Source organism: Vespa velutina, chromosome 9 (genome assembly GCF_912470025.1).
Source record: "Vespa velutina chromosome 9, iVesVel2.1, whole genome shotgun sequence".
Taxonomy (NCBI): Eukaryota; Metazoa; Arthropoda; class Insecta; order Hymenoptera; family Vespidae; genus Vespa; species Vespa velutina.
Window position 1 is genome coordinate 8,281,040 of NC_062196.1, and position 17,648 is coordinate 8,298,687.

The following is a 17,648-nucleotide window of genomic DNA, read 5'->3' on the forward strand; positions in this document are numbered from 1 at the left end:
TTGTAGAATAGACAAAAATTGTAGATACGTTTTATGATAATTTCTTTTTTGTTTTCCTTTCTTTTTTATCATCTTTCTTTTTTCTTTTTCTTTCGTACGATCAACTTCACTGAGCTCTTATCCTGCTCTTTTCTTGTTTTCTTTTTCCTATGTTTTTTTTTTCTCTTTTTTATATTATAGAAACACAGTTACCGGTTTATAGTATTGTGATTCGTAATCGTCCTATGATAAGAACTGAGTTCTTACATTTTCCGGAAGCCGTACGTCATACTATAAAATAAAAAAAAAAAAAAAAATAAACAGCCGTCCGATGTTACACGATGTAGACAATCGCTTCGAGACCAGTTGCGTTATCGATAACACGAGAGATAATAAAGTCGATATAAGAGGGAGAGAGAAAAAAATAGGTCATGGTCCATTAAATTATCTACGGAAATTAGTGTTAGATGAGATAACTTCGATTTATCGATTCCTCTCTCTTCCCCTCTCTCTCTCTCTCTCTCTCTCTCTCTCTCTCTCTCTCTCTCTCTCTCTCTCTCTCTCTCTCTCTCACTCTCACTCTCACTTTGTACCGAGGTAAGAATTTGTCTTACCCGGTAGATCAAATTTTCCAACATTCCATACGATCCATAGGAAAGATCCAAGCTTCTTCTGGCACAGCATCGTCGTCGTCGTCGTCGTCGTCGTCGTCGTCGTCGTCGTTGTCGTTGTCGTTGTCGTTGTCGTCGTCGTCGTCGTCGTCGTCGTCTCGGTAACGCGTACATAAAAGAGGAACAAAAGAAAACTCTTCGAGGGGATCTCATGCGACGAGGAAAATGCGAGCTTTCCATCTCGTAAACGAATCGCTTGAAATAACGTTTCTAGAGTGAAGTTATGTCGAGGGGAGGAGGGAGAGAGAGAGAGAGAGAGAGAGGACGGAAGAGAAACGAAGAGAGAGAGAGAGAGAGAGAGAGAGAGAGAGAGAGAGAATATATATTCGCGAAGGATCTCCCGCCACGAAAGCGCTTAAAAATAAAGTCTTACGTTCATCTTTGAGTTTCTCCCTCTTTTCATCGCTCTCTCTCTCTCTCTTTCTCTGTCTCTCTCTCTCTCTTTCTTTCTCTCTTTCTCTTTCTCTTTCTCTCTTAAAATCGGCCAAGTCCTCTGTACGACAGCAACGAGTACGTGCGTCTATTTTTTCGATCATTGCAGAATCATCGAAAGGGAAGGAAAATTAAATGGGAAGAGAATGCAAAAGATGTTGTTAAATATAAAATTCGACAATAATTTTTCTTAATCGAACGAAGAAATAGAAAGAGTGTAACGAGGAACGATTCGTGATCGATTCGCGTAAATAAAACGTTCGCGTCGGTAGTGATCCTTTATATTGTGAGTTTGATGACGTACGATTCGATAATCGATACCGTCGAAAATGACGACCACTCATGGAGGACACGTCTATTACGTGATTAAGGTACCCAAGGACTCCGATGGCAACGAAAGGTAATCCTACCCTCAAGACGCATCAAATTGTTCTCATCTTTTTCTAACGATGATCTTTTCTCTTTTTTTTTTCTTTATTCTTTTTTTTTTTTTTTTTTTTTTTTTTTTTATTTACTTATTTCTTTATTACTTTCTTTTTTGTTTTGTTTTTTATTTGTTTATTTTTTTTTTCTTTGCAAAATTAAAAGAAACGTTCGCGAATGATACAAAGCAGCCCGTCCAGTGCGAAGGTTACCTATAGACTTAAAGCTAGAGTATTCGTAGTGTCGCGTGTCTTAGGGGTTGAAGACCCTCGGAGCGACAGAAAATTGTGTCTCCATTGGCGTCGGTCGGTCTACGATTACTAAAGACCAAAGCGGCGGCACACTAACTTTTCCCGATCGAACTTTGCTTATATCGAAAACGACTATTTGCGTATATCGGCCGACCAACCAATCAACACACATGAAACAACCACTAAGGATATTAACTACTACGTACTAATTTTTTTAACGATCGTACTTAGTATATCTTTTCGAAGTAAATGCATACGTACATCTCTGTTTTCTTTTCTCTCTTTCTAATCTTTCTAATAATTATTGTTTCTTTCTGCGTTAATTCTAATTATTGTTTCCTTTACTTTTTATTTTTCTTATCGTATTTCTCTTGAAAAGAAAAAGCGTGTAAAAAATTAAGAAAAAGAAAGAAATATATATAAATAAAGAAATACGTCGATATTTCTTGAGGCCACGCTGTGGTTCGATCGAGAACACGCGACACGATTCTCGTGCAACGGACGTGTCCTATGGCCCACAAGCGATAGACCTTGTTAACCTCATTGAGGCTGTCTTTCTCTTTCTCTCTCGCTCTCTCCGTCTGTTTCTGTCTTTGTCTTTCGTTGTAACTACCTATCGTTCCCATTCTCAATATCCAATTTCGTTCTTCAAAAATTTTAACGCTTGATTTATCCACTGAAATTCCACGATTTCTTTTTTTTTTTTTTTTTTTTTTTTTTTTTTTTTTTTTTTTTTTCCTTTTCATCTTTTCTTTTTTCTTTTCCTCGATGTAAAGAATTCACGTGGAATCTCGATCGTTCCAACGGAATAATCGCAGACGATATATTTCTGCGTTTATCCGTACGACTTCTTGTTCGCGATTAAAGCTCTTACCCGAGCCAAGGAAAATTCTTTTCGGGGTCGTTGAACCCTCACAAAGAGTCTTTTTAACGAGCACGTGGTAGGTATGTGCCATTCAAACGGTTCACACATATATGTATAATATACATATATATATATGTATATATATCTTGGAAATGCAAAAGAGTGGTCGTTTTCTTCGATTATTTTCTTCGTTCAGAAATGTGTTCCAATATCGTTGATTGTCAATGGAAAATAAAAAAAGAAAGAAAAAAAAAAAAGAAGAAAAGAAAAAGTACGTATAGTCGATTATCGATAACAAACATTTATACGAAAATCATATAATATGATATCTATTGGCGTATACTGGTACGTTAATTCCTCGGATTATTTTCATTTCCTCGTAAGAGGAAGAAGAAGATATACGGTAATGCGATTTCCCCCTCTCGTGTTGGATTTAAATCCGAGAAAAGTAGGGGAACGTACGGTCATAGAATTTCGTAATATCGGACATTATTAGCCTGGCTGGCCCTTGGCCAGCTCTCAAACTACCAACCAACCTATTTTTCCTTTCGGTGCTTCGAAAGACAGAAAGAGAGTGAGAGAGAGTGAGAGAGAGAGAGAGAGAAAGAGAGAGAGAGAAAACATGCTTTTCCTCTACATTCGCTTCCTCCACCTATTCGCTTCTTCGACGTTTCGTTTCTTCGCAAACTCGGCTCTTCTCTCGTGCCATTTCTTCTTCTTCTTCTTCTTCTTCTTCTTTCTCCTCTTCTTTGTCCACTTCTTCCTCCACTTCTTCTTCCTCTTCCTCTTTCCTTACTCAACCTCACCCTCACTCTCACCCTCGTTCTCTTTTCATTCTCATAGGCACGAGCGTATCTCCTTCTTTTTTAGTACATACATATGTACCTACGTATGTACATAATACCAAAATCGTCGAGCAAGCAAACTCGCTCGAAACTCGATTGAAGTCTTTAAAGATGAAAGAGAGAGAGAGAGAGAGAGAGAAGGAGGGAAGGGACAGAGGGAGATAGTAAAAGACTAGTTCCATGGAAAAGAAAAAAAAAAAAAAAAAGAGGGAAGAAAAAGAGACGAGGCCTGATCTAACGAGGTCGGTTCGGAAGTTTCCATCGTCTTCCATCTCCTGTCTATTTCCGGTTAGCCTCGCCTTCATTCGAACTAATTCCGAACTCTTCGAAACTTTTTTCTTTTTTTCTCTAATCGACGTTACTTCGTCTTCTTCTGCTTTCTTTTTTTTATTTTTCTTTTCTTTTTTTTTTCTTTTTCTCTTCTTTTTTTTTCTCATCTTTTATCTTATTCCTCGAGATTAGTAAGAGACACGGTTAGTTAATCAATTTATGACCAGGACGTTCGATCGATCCTCTTCCCGATAACAGACACATAATAATAAAATGAGAGAGATAAAGAGAGAAAGATAGATAGAAGCTTATCGGGAAATAGTTGACGAAAGAGACTTTTCAATAGATACCGAAAACGAACGAAATCAATGACAGATTCAAACAGAATTGACCGGACGAAGGTTGAAATGATTAAAGAGAGAGAGAGAGAGAGAGAGAGAGAGAAAGAAAGGAACAATTTCACGGAACGTTTAACACGTTCAACGACCCTCACGGAAACAGGACACCTTCTCCTATGACATGTGCGACCCTTCGGAACACAATCAGCTTTGCAATCACCGGCGGAAACGATTTGCAACCCCTGTAATAAAATCCTTTCGCGATGACATTCTCGAAAAGAAAAGAAGAAGAAAGAAAAAAAAATAGTAGAAACAAACAAACGAATGAAAAAAGAAAGAAGAAGAGAGGTGGCGGGGGGAGGGGGAGGGGGGAGGGGGGAGAAAAGGAAAAAGCGTTTACGAATGTTCAATTTCCTTGCACAGTCGAATTACAGTAATAGTTTACCGGAGGTACTTCCATATTACGCGGGATTGGGTACGTAAATTAAGCGGAAGTTTGACGTACGTCACGAGACGACGCGAATATCCGAGATACGAATTTTGCACGAACGAAAGGGAACTCGTTTCGTTTGTGCGTGCAAGCGAGCGAGCGAGCGAGCGAGCTTCTACCTATTCGACACGCATGGTTTCTAGTATGTCTGTATGCCTGTGCCTGATTTGTGTATGTGTGTGTGTGTATGGGCGCGTGCGCGTATGCGTATACCGTGCATTCCGGTGACGCGAATAACGCAGGCTCGAGTGCGACTAGGAGAGAGAAAGAGAGAGAGAGAGAGAGAGCTCGATTAAGTACGATTCAATGCCAAAGCTTTAATGCCACGGTCGTTCGAGTGCGGCAATTGCGTTTAATTCATTGTTTCTCTTTAATCTATGATCGAGCAACACGTTATTTAAAAACGTCAACTCGATCGAAATGAAAAACGAAAAAATAAAGAAAAGAGAGAAATGTTCCGCGTTTAAATAAAATTTTGTATTGCGTCAGGGTTGCATCAGGGTTGCGTAATGCAAGGAAAAAGGAAAAAAAAAAAAAAAAAAGAAAAGGAAAAATTCATCTGGTAACGTTGAAAGAAATGATCAATATCGTTTAACGTCATATCCGATGTTGTTCCGGACTCACGAACGTTCAATGTAACGAATAGAAATGACATCAGATAGGTATGTTAGGTAGATAGATAAAATGTTGCATAAGAGACGAGTTAACACTCCTGCTGTTCTCTTGTTATTGTTGTTGTTGTTGTTACGCGTTTGCAAATTCAACAGCATTCTTGCATATTCTCTAGTCTAGTTTAATTTCGTATTCAATAAGAGTCTCGTTTAGCATAGTACGTACCAACACACGTATCTATGAGAGTTCAAGCGTGTGCAGTAAGTGAGAATTGGACTTTGTTAAATATAAAATGTGACAACAAGGACGTTGCGGAATCGAGCGATCGACGTGATAAAAAATACTTTGAGAGATATTTCTTCGTTGTATCTTTTTTGTTTTTTTTTTCTTTTTTTTTCTTTTTTTTTTCTTTTTTTTTTTTTTTTTTTTGTCTTTCAACCTGACCTCCAATTTAACACGTAAGATGATTAAAAATAAAACGATGTTTCAGCACGGATAGCGGATGGGACAACCCGTTCAGGCCGGACGGTGACTTGTCGAGAGAAGCTGACGAGATAGTCGAGCTGATAAAGGGTGGGAAACCGATCACCCCAACTCCCGGACAAACGGCACCACCTTTACCAGGATGCGAAGAGACGGGCAAAACGACGCCTGGACCGGATCACGATTCGAGTTCCAGTCCTCTTCTCAAATCAAATGCAAACTCGACGAATCGTCATTCGAACGCATCGCCGAGGCTCAATCAAGGAAATGGGAATGCCCATGGTACGCCGATAAAATCCTCGACGGCAGTGAACAATCAGCTGAATGCAAACGAGAAAGTAATTTAAATCTTTATCTTGATTCTATTATTATTATTATTATTATTATGATGACTGATTTATCGATCGATTTCAGGTTGGCCCAGGATCGAGGACTGTCGAAGTTGCGAGAATGACGGCACAAGGACCAGGCGATGCGTCGCAGGTCGAGCACGTTACGCTGAAGAAGAAGCCTAAATGCAAGTGCTGCGTGTTGCAGTAACGCGAGGGAAAACGCTTTAGGACGTCTTGCGAGATCTAAATGCACGAGAAGAGAAAGGAAAAAAAAAAAAGAAAAGAACAGAACGGGAGACGACGTAATACCGGCAGAGCTTGCTTACTATCGATCGTCTAAGCGAATTAAAAGAACAAAAAAAAAAAAAAAGAAAGAAAAGAAAAGACGAAACAAAACGAAAAGATAAGAAAAGAACATGCAAGAAAAAAGGCGGGAAAGAAGAGGAGCTTTCGAATAGCATCCGTGGAGTAACGATTACCAAACTCTGGTAATTAATAAATCACACCTTCGTGGCAATGAATCCGTTTCTCAATTATATTATCATATCGTTGTTCCAACGAGAAAACGTCGAGAGTATAAAGAAAAATAACGAAGATATATAACAAGGTATTGTTGTTTTCTCGGCTCTCGAGTAAAAAAAGAAGGAACGATTTTATCTACGAGAGTGGACTCCTCTCTCTCCTTGATGTATTTGCGTCTATAAATGGTCTCGTAGTAAAAAAAAAGGCTAACGTGTCCATAGTTGTTCTACGCTCGACGTATCCACGAGACGTAATCGATGTTCAAATGCATCTAAAGTACATATGTCTGCCGAGAAAGAGGTGGGTGGGGAGGGGGAGAAGGGAGCTGGAAAATATTTGAGATGAAATAAAAAACGAAAAAAAGAAAAAAAAAAAGAAAGAAAGAAATAAAGAATGAAGAGAGATGAAGATTATAATAAAACTATATTGTAGATAAAGAATGGTAGCTGTATAGCTTATATGCTTTTACTATTGTGGTTTAAAATATCAAGATTATCGTGATTATATTGATTGTATCGAGCAGCAAAAAACCGTATGAGGGGATGCGCAAAGGAAGCTGAGAACCGTTCGACTGTGTTGAGAATTTTTAAGTAAGAAAAAGAGGGGTGAGATTGAAACGAAGATGCTGCTACTGCTGATGATAATGATAATGCTGCTGATGATTGATTGATGATGATGACGATGATGATGATGATGATGATGATGATGATGATGATGATGATGATGATGATGATGATAAGAGCAAAAGGGGCTCGCTTGAGAACGCAGTTTTACTTCTTATCTGAAGAAATCGCGAAAATCGACGATTCAACGTTCGATCTTCGACATTACTCTCGCCATCTTTTTATCTGTTTCTTCTTCTTCTTCTACTTCTTCCTCCTTCTCCTATTCTTTATGATTTTTTCTATAATTCTTTCTCTTAGCAAAGCGCGAATACACTTTTCGTCCACACTTTATATGTCTGGCTTTATACATATACGTATCAAGTTAGAATAAAACCCGGGCGCTTATGGGGGCTTAAACAAACAGAAAAATTATAAAAAATAAAAAAAGTACGTTCTCGTGCGTGATCCGAGTAAAGATTCAGGATTTAAACCTTGGTCTGTAAATATTATAGCTAGTGTATTTTTTTTCGAGTGATGTAGAGAGAGAGAGAGAGAGAGAGAGAGAGAGAGAACGAAAGAAAGAATGAAAGAGCGAGAGAGAGAGAGAGAGAGACTGTGTGTGTGTATGTTAGAGAGAGGGACTGCTTGCGTGAATGATGAGTACAAAGGAAAGAGAGAATGTTATGAAAGAAAAAGAGCTTGCACGAAAGCTCGTTGATACAAAAAAAAAAAAAAAAAAAAAAAAAAAAAAAAATGAAGAAAGATGATGTGCACGTACACTAAATTGAAAAGAGTGTGGCGGTTCGATCGATAAAAAAGGAAGATCAATACTTGAAGGGGATGCGGGATGAAAAAAAAAAAAAAAAAGAAAAAGAAAATGGAGAAATTGTTTGATCGCTCTTCTTTCGAGAATTCTTAAACGAGAATTCCTTTAATCCAAATGCTGCTAGAGCACAAACTAAATGCGTGAAGCGCTATCAATTTATTCTGTATAAATGACGAGTTGGAGATATTTTCTGATTTTTTTTTTTTTTTTTTTTTTTCAATCCCCTCATTCCCAGCCAAACAAAGCAACCCAGCCCGCCCTCTTCCGATTTTTTGATTTCTTCATATCTCTTAAGTACACGTGCATGTTAGAGCCTATTTATTACTTTAATCTTATATAATTTTGCGTAGCTAGATATGGTATTTAAAAATCTGTATATCTACGAATCATATATATATATATAAATATATATATATATATATGTATGTATGTATGTATGTATACATACACACATACACATGCGAAAAGAAAAACAAAAAATATATGAATATAGATATATAAAAAAAAAAAAATATATATATATATATATATACACATATACATACATATATGTATAACAAATGTATAAGGAATGAAATTTAAAGTATATACCAGTCGGTTTCAAGAGCCAAAATGGTCAAGATACGAGCAATAAAGGATCGGCATGGAAATTCGCAAAGACTATAGCGAAACGTCCGATAGTATTTTGGATCCTTAGCGGAGGATTCTACACGACCCCCTATATTTGGCAACCCAAAACCTCTGGATTTTATGTCCGTTCTGTATCTATAGCGGAGAAGAAGAGAGCGAAGAAGCAGACATGTGGACGTACGTACGCGTTTACGTACATCACATACATATCTGCATATTTTTCTTAACTTCGTTATGATAACGATTTTTTCTGAAACGCGAGAGAAAGATAGAGAGAGAGAAAGAGAGAGAGAGAGAGAGAGAGAGAGAGAGTAAGAAAGTGTGCGTGTGAGATGGTGCGTATGAGTGAAAAAGAGAGAGAGAAAGAGAGAGAGAGAGAAAAAAAGATGAAAAGAAGAAAAATTAAAGAAAGAAGACAGGCTATTTTTTCATTTTCTTTAACCTTAGACATGCAGAATGAAAGGCTTGAAGTGTGATGTGAATTTGTAAGTACTGTAAAATCCTGAATTTTTACTTATATATATATATATATATATATATATATATATATATATATATATATATATATATACATACATATATATAGAAAGATATCGTCGAATAAAATCGAACACGACGATCTATAATAAGTACGAGGAAGAAAAACGAAAGGATGAACCAAGAAGTTGCAAAAATAAAGGAAAAAAATAAAAGATAAAGCAAGAATAAAGAAGCAATGATTGTAAATGTAATCAGAGAAAACACAGATAAACAGAATAGATTGCCCATCATTTTTCTTTGGAGATTCTCTACTCGCTCATTCTTATTTGATTATAAATAGGGAACGTTATTGCGATTGATTATTATTATTATTATTATTATTATTATTATTATTATTATTATTATTATTATTATTATTATTATTATTATTATTATTATTATTATTATTATTATTATTATTATTATTATTATTATTATTACACCTATTATTATTATTATTATTATTATTATTATTATTATTATTATTATTATTATTATTATTATTATCCGTAAAATTTATGCGTTTGCGAGCGTACCGACTATATTCTTTTATTAACGAGCCGATGATAACGTCGAGTAACATCCTGAAATGAATTTTATTGAAGAACCCTTAAAAGAACACACACAGACGTAGACATACACACGCACAGATTTGAGTCGGTACGTTTGACGAAAAAGAAGAAAAAGTTGTTTGTTTGTATCGCGATTTTTTTCGAGTGCGCAACCATCGATCATAATGAGTTTCCATTCGTACGATAAGAAAAGAAACGCGAAATCGAGGCCGAAGGGAACGTTGTTTAGAATTCCTAGTTTTTAGTTCCTACACGCATAACTCGCGCGTTATTTAAACGAGATATAAACGGCGATTAGAGCGAGGAGAAAGAAAAATATATGAATGAAAAAAAGCATGCCGCACCAGAGAAGTTAACGCTAAACGTGACGTGAAAATAATAAAGAGAGAACGATTTTTAACGTTTGTATTAATAAATATTATTTCCAAATCGGTTGAGGTCAACAAACCGCTTGCCTGCTTTTCCGACGACGACGATGATGAATAAACGCGGCCTTTTCCGACTTGTCCTTCGCTTTCACGCGCTTCTCGCCAAAAAAAAAAAAGATATCAAAATAATAGTCGATTGAAATCAAAATAAAAAAGAAAAGAAAGAAAAAATAATTGAAAAAAAAAAAAAAAGTATATTGAGCTCCTGGATATAATAATGGATAATGAGCCTGCTATCCACGCCACGAGGACGAAGGAACTACATGTAGGTAAGATTAAAAAAGCAAAAAAAAAAAAGGATAAATATAAAGATAAATGTAAGAAAAAAAAATATTCTATTGAATTTAACGCAAATAGAGTTAATTTAATACGCGATTGTTTTCACACATTAGAAAGAGATAAAAAGTAGAGAGAGGATAAAGAAAATATCACGGCCTCATTTTCTTTATTCCACATACATATATCGATATAAAGAAATTACGATAAATCAGAGACAACGAAATATTCCCGACAAATTCTCATGGGAACGATAAACTTGTCGTACTTTCGACGTTCTAGTAAATTATGCGAATGAAAAATCTTCATAGATCTGACATATACGTAATAATGTCGAAAGATTTACGCATACGTAATATTACATAAAACCTCTTCAAATCGACACCGTTTCATCACAAAATTATTATTCGAATGGTAATATGATAATTACACTCTCGAAAATTTAACAACTTTTGTATCAGTTGACATCACGTGACGTAACCATACAACTTCGATTCCGGAAGATAACTTTCCAAAAGATTTCGATTGATTGCTCTTTCGCTTCTTCGTTGAAACATTTTCTATTTTAATAAAGAAAGTAATGGAGATATGAAGAGACTAGTAAAAAAAGAAATTAAAAAAAAAAGAAAAACCAAACCAAGAAAGAAAGAAAAAATCTATATAAAAATCTCGAAGGTTAAGGATAGTATCCAAGAGGATGCACGTCGATGTCATCAATCACGATTTCCCTCTATTGTCTTTCGAAGGGAACACTAACTGCGTAACATAAATATACAAGCTGTCTCTTCGTGTTTCTACAAACTATTCTCCGACCACGCATCCCTTTCTCTCTCTATATCTCTTTAGGCAAGAGAAAAAACTGACGAAATCGTCGAGTTCGTTTCATCGAAAATATCTCAACTTATCCTACGGCGAATGTAACAAAAGATTACTTACACCTATAACAATGCAGATAACGAAGCATGAGCCTAATCGGTAAGTCGAAATGACTCGATCTTTCCACAAATGGAAATATCGGTGCTTAACGATCAGACAGATTCATAGAGATCGATAGTCGCACGTGTTTCATTCCCTCGTCATCATTTCACAAGCATCCTATCAACTTTTACGTATCGTTATTTTTTTATTATTATTATTATTTTTATTATTATTTTTATTATTATTATGATTATCGAAAGAAAAGGATTGAGGCGAAGAAGAGGAAACGAAAGGTAACGATACGGCACCCTTCGAATGATCGAGATCGATCAAGCCGATAAATCGCTACCGTTAGGATGGATACTGTTTTCTTCGTGGAATGCAATATGGGTTCGGTTAAAAGCAAATCACGGAGTAGTAGCAGAAATAAAATGTCAACGATGTCGCGGCAACGATGTTGCACCAAAGAGCAAACGCATCCTTTTAAAAGGTTCTGAGATAGAGAGTATTGTTGTGTGATCTGGCGTACCCTTAAACGAGCGAATTCTCGTTCTTACGTTCGTGACGACGTTGCCCTTTCCACGTCGGATCCGTTTTCAAAACCGACAACCGATATGATAATGTCTCTCATCCGTCTCTTATCCACGAAAGAGATCGAGAAAATTATAACGAGACCTAGTTAAATGGTACAACGATTTTATTATGGATTGAGGACTTTGAAAACTCGACGAAACTATTAGTCCGCCATATTGAAAGACACGAGATTATACAATTATAACATCGAACGTGTTGATTTAAATTCGTCAAAGTGTCGAATAAGACTCGACGATCATATTTCAAATATAATATATCTCATTAAATGAAATAATCGCGATTCGTTGAAAATTCGAATTAGATTAAATGAAATTAGGATGATTATTATGACGTATAGCAAGGGAGAGAAAAAAACACATTTTTATGGATAAAAATTTCAATTTTTCAAGATTTAAAGATAGAGGAGAGAGGGTCGATCGTGTTTTCCTTTCTAAATCGATGAAATATCGATGTCACGTAAATGTCGCGCTAAAACAGGAGTAGAAAGAGGAGAAGAAGAAAAAGGAGGGGAGAATATCGAGTAGAACTTGGTTCTACGAGGGCGAACGAACGATCGATGATTCTCGGTGCATACATCATCGGGGAAGAAGAAGAAGAAGAAGAAGAAAAAAAAGAAGAAGAAAATGGTAGCTACCTTTGCCTCTTGTTGTTCTTCTCGACATAGTCAAGGAACAGTAGAAGACAGTAGAGAAATACGGAGGGGGAAAAAAGCGTTCAGTTGCGCGGAGTATATAAGACACGGGGGAGCCAACGAGCTCGGTAGAATCTCTCCTAGGACAAAGGAGCTACGTGATTTCGTCGCGTTTCGATACATATATATATATATATACATATACATATATATATATACATACATATATATATATATAACAAAAAAAAAGGAAGAGAAAAAAGAGAGAAAGAAAAGAAAGAAGAAATAATCACGCAAATATAAATCTTCGTGTTTGTGATCGATCGACCGACCGACCGACCGATCGATCGATCGTTCGTTCGTTCGTTCGTTCGTTCGTTCGTTCGTATTATAAGCTAATCGATCGTATTTAATTACCTTACGTACGTACGTGCGTTCGTGTCGTGTTCGTGGGATATGCCATTTCGAGTGTGTCGTCACAACAAGTGATCGTCGTTCTCAGCACCATCACCATGGATCCTCGTCGATTTATCATCGCACGATCGTTGGTACGTTCCATGTGGAAAATATAAAAAGAGAATTAGAAAATAAGAGACGTTAGAGAGATCGAAAATCCTCATAAATCACAGAGAGAGAGAGAGAGAGAGAGAAAGGGGGGTGGAGAGAAAGAGAGAGTCTATCTCGTCTCGTATCATCCTTTCGAATTATTACGTGAAATATATTATCGTAAATATATAGATAAAACAGAGAGTACGATTATCGTTCTTGTTTTATTTTTTATTTATAAACAATATCAGGATTAACCAAGAAAAAAATATATACCTGCATACATAGATATTTATATATGTATATATATATATATATATATATGTATATTTCGAACGAAGAAGTATTCACAAGATTCTCTCGTGCATTTCATTCGAACGAACAGCTCTCGACCTCTCCACATGATCATAAATCCCGCGCGAATGTCGTGGTTCCCGTTACATTCACGCTCCTACTTACAAACGTAACCACCATAACAACGTTTTAGATTCTCTTAGCCGGCGAACGTCGCGACTGCAGTAATGATTTTTCTCTCGATCGAGGATGTACTTTAGCAATGAAATTATTATACCTTTTATCCATTGGTTACGTAGGTATCATTGTTTTTTTTTCTTTTTTTTTTTCTTTTCTCGAATATAATGAATCAATCGATCTTATCTCTTAATTAAACGTATAAATAATTCATACGTAATGCCTGTAATAAATTGTTAATAATTAAATGTGATTAAATGTCGAAGAAAAGATTTTCAGTTTGAAATGATAGTATGATATTTGAAATTTTTATATCGGGAAATTGATCGGATCGAACGAAAGCGTAACCATTCATCGCCGAAGGCGTTTAATGAAATCGAAAATAAATCTTTTCGATGAATGATCAAGGGGAATAATTAAATAGAAAGTACAGAAAGGTCTACCTATTCGAGGATGGTCCGTCTTCGTCGATGATGCGTGCCATCCCGATTCTAATCGTTGATTATACAATTTAACTTTTACCATCGCACGACGCATACCTCAACGTTGATCCTGGGTCATCGATCTCTCGAACGTAGCCACTATATGTAGATACATAAGTACCTTTCTTCGGCATTTCGTACATTTCAAATGATGCAATAATAATAGATGTATAAAAGATGAGTGTCCGTTAACCATCATTTTCAACGCTCGAAGAGCGTGTTTTATCGATGGGAGAGACAGGGGGATGAAAAGGGGAATTTTGATTAAAGGGAAAAGAAAAAACTTTTATTAAAACAACTTTTCACAATACGGCAGGTCGCCGTTTCTCTTCTATACGCGACTTACTGTTCGGCTGAAAAATTGTCACCCGATCAAAAGGCCCCGCCTTTCGCTCGTGGCTCCGGTGGACTTATTTTGAAGGCACCCTTCGAAGGTGGAGGTCAACCGGCAGGTTCGAGTAACATTGACGGAGTTCAAAGGGAAGAAAAGGAAGATATTAAAATCGTTGACGGTCAACCGGTTCGCGTTGTGGAAGGAAGTTTCTCTTATAAGAGCCCTGAAGGACTTCCTGTGTCTTTTAAGTATGTCTACTTATATTTTTTAATCAATTTTCCACTTTTTCCTTTCCTATTTCCATATAACGAGATAATAAAAATGAATTATCGTTGCTTCATAATTATTATCAACTTAACGAAAGGAGAGGAAGAAAGATATAATAAATAGAATGATGATGATGATTTAAATGTATAAACTCAAGGTACGTCGCCGATGAAAACGGGAACAAAGCCAGCTTCAAATTTGGTACAGCCGCTGGAGGTGGTAATGGAATTCCTGGAGGTGGTAATGGAATTCCGACTCCTACGGGTTATCCACCGAGGGGACCACCCAATGGCGTTGGAAATGGAAAGGAACCAGGAATATATTTGCCACCAAGTTCCAATAAGGACAAGAACGTCGATAGAAAATATCTTCCACCGCAATAATCGATCTTTCTCGTACTGTCCAATGGCATCTCAATTAGAAAGGATTGGAAAATGGATTTCAATGTAATCGATAGAGACGATCGATACGACGACCCTTCTACTTTTTAATTAACGATGCGTTAAGAAAGAAAACAATCCCGCGTGAGCTCCATTTAAATTGATGATAATTTTAGAGAACGCGTCGTTTAGAAATATATATATATATTTCAAAAATAATTTATGACGACGTTAATGCGTCGTAATCACGGACTTAATATGTACAAAGATTCAAATCCGTATCTCTTCGGGAGATCACGTGATAATAAGAGAAAAATATATTTTTTTATAAATTTTTATCGTCCTCCATTTATTTATTTATTTATATATTTTTTTTATTTGTTGTTTTCTTGGTTTTTCTTTTTTTCCTTTAACGATTCGCCTTTTTCATCATCTACGCGTTAATTCAACATCTGCGGCATCTAAGATGTCGTACGAAGGGAAAACCGTGAAGAAAGAGAGAAATTACTTCTTCTTGAAGAAATCAGAGAAAAGCTGCTAATGTCGAACTACTTACGTGTGATTCGACGCATCCATATCGTATGAAATCGTACATTCGTATGAAACGCATTTACGTGCGACACTATTCGATGCGAACATTTGTTCTCAAGAGTTTTCTTAGATAAATACGATTTATTGAGATTACATGGATTCGCCAATTATGAGTTTTTAACATTTATCCATTTATATATATATATATTACATTATTAATAATTATTTATATATGCGTGTATGTATTCAACTTTATTGTCCTTTTTGGTTTAAAAACATTTCACTTTCAAAAATTTTCAACAGTTTTCAACAATTTTCATTTAATTAAAACTAATTTCTAACTTGAAGACCCCAAATAGTCCCACTTTGATTTCCTATAGTGGGCCTTGCTATAGAACTAAATAGAAAGTTATTAATTTTTAATTTCTTCGGCAATGACTTTGGTAACATATTAAATATATCCAAATACTCTATACGCGGCATATGTTCCAATTCTAAATACGATAATGCAGATATGTTATAACAACGACTTAACGACAAATGTTCTAATTTCGTCAAATTCAGAATATTTGAAATTGCTTTGTCGGTAAGTACCGTACAATCGCTTAAATCTAATTCTATCATATCTGGACAGGATTTTACCAATTCTTCGACATCTAAAACATATATATATATATATATATATATACACGCACACACACATACACACATATTCTTCGTAATTTGTTAAGCATGTAAAAAAAAGATAATAACAAAAAAGTTCACTTACTGTGATCTATAATTTCTTTAGATCCGGAAATATTGAAGCGAACAATAGTAGGTGGAAGCATTTTACATAAAATAGTAACAGGTTCTTTATCCAATGAACACCATGCCACGTTGAGTTCGATTAAGCTGTAACAACGAATTATAACAATTTATCTATGACATCATAGACAATAAAAAAAATTATTTACCTTCTGAGCTTAAGTATATGTAAGACACCCTTAAGATCTATTCCCTCGCACATGCCCAAATTCAATACCGATAATTTAGTGCAATAACTTAATTCTTTACAGCATGCTGCATTCAAAGTACAACTTTCCAAAGATAATTTTTTTAAATGTTTACATTTGGATAATAAATTTGCCAGATTATCCGGTAATATCATTGCCATAGAAATATCTAAGTATTGTAATTTGTACGTATAATCGTTATCAAAATGATTATTCGCTTCTTTAATCACAGATGTTATAATCTTTGCTTGTGCAAGCCTTAAAATTCGTACACCTTTCGATAATATTTGTTGCAACGTAATTTCACTTAATGTCTTCCGACATAAATCTAAATTGTTCCATAATATTTCATTGTACGTTATTTCACGCCATCTCTTGCAAACCATCGTACACTGTATCTGTAATTTTTTACAAACGATACTTTTTTTTTTCTTCTTTTAACAATACCTTTTGCAATGACTAATTAATTTGCCCGAAAATTAATTCCAATAAAATATTCATGTATAAATATTGTTTTTACCAGATCCTTCTTAGGCAACCATTTAAATATTAATAATATTAATTCATTCGATAGTTTGTCATTAAAATCATCGTCTCCCACGCAGGATGATATACGTTTGTTCCTAAAGAAAAATATATTCCTAACGTCACCGACATTAGGGAAAACATTATCACTTTTTTTAATATTTTTAGAACGATTTATTCCTTTTCGCGAAGTATAAATATTTTTAGACAGAACAGACTTATCAACGACCATCTCTCTTGAAGTGCAAAGACTTTTTTCCATGTTTTAACAAATATATATATATATATATATATATATATATATATATATATATATATCAATAAAGGAATTGTAAAATTTCGTAATATCAATATTTATTTTGTTCGTTATACACTCGTTTTCAGTCGCCAACTAACTTTACATCTATTCGGATTTCAATTCGAAACTGAAACGACTAACTGGTAACACTAATATAATGATAACCTTGCATAAGGATATATGAGAAGAAAATATTTACAATAACACGAATTCTGAATAAAGCAAACATTTGTATCTTCTTTTTACTTCGGCTTAAAAGAAAATATCGTTAAGTCGATTAGAAAGAATAGAAGGTAATTTTTCAAAA

At 35.4% G+C, this 17,648-nt stretch overlaps 3 protein-coding genes across 4 annotated transcripts in view; 2 read left to right on the forward strand and 1 right to left on the reverse strand.

Moving 5' to 3' along the window:
• LOC124951701 overlaps positions 1 to 7,897 on the forward strand; it is a 55,550-nt gene extending 47,653 nt beyond the window's left edge. Inside the window, exons 6-7 of the mRNA XM_047500500.1 lie at positions 5,667 to 5,997; positions 6,074 to 7,897. Coding sequence (XP_047356456.1) covers positions 5,667 to 5,997; positions 6,074 to 6,199 — 457 coding nt within the window. The 3' untranslated portion in view covers positions 6,200 to 7,897. The remainder of the gene's footprint in view (positions 1 to 5,666; positions 5,998 to 6,073) is intronic.
• LOC124951703 (S-phase kinase-associated protein 2-like) overlaps positions 1 to 17,508 on the reverse strand; it is a 49,448-nt gene extending 31,940 nt beyond the window's left edge. The window contains exons 1-4 of one of the 2 annotated variants that reach the window (XM_047500503.1): positions 17,039 to 17,508; positions 16,480 to 16,916; positions 16,293 to 16,417; positions 15,262 to 16,179 (exon numbers count right to left, since the gene is read on the reverse strand). In XM_047500503.1, the coding sequence (XP_047356459.1) occupies positions 15,854 to 16,179; positions 16,293 to 16,417; positions 16,480 to 16,916; positions 17,039 to 17,305 (1,155 nt within the window). In that variant the 5' untranslated portion in view covers positions 17,306 to 17,508 and the 3' untranslated portion in view covers positions 15,262 to 15,853. Of the gene's footprint in view, positions 1 to 15,261; positions 16,180 to 16,292; positions 16,418 to 16,479; positions 16,917 to 17,038 lie in introns of those variants that run through there. The other variant, XM_047500504.1, reaches the window with a different exon arrangement.
• Positions 9,137 to 15,328, forward strand: LOC124951705 (larval cuticle protein LCP-22-like). The gene is made up of 3 exons (XM_047500510.1): positions 9,137 to 13,060; positions 14,328 to 14,593; positions 14,770 to 15,328. Exons 1-3 carry the CDS (start codon positions 13,025 to 13,027, stop codon positions 14,993 to 14,995), a joined length of 528 nt encoding a protein of 175 aa, XP_047356466.1. The 5' UTR covers positions 9,137 to 13,024; the 3' UTR covers positions 14,996 to 15,328.
• Positions 17,509 to 17,648: the final 140 nt, after the last annotated feature.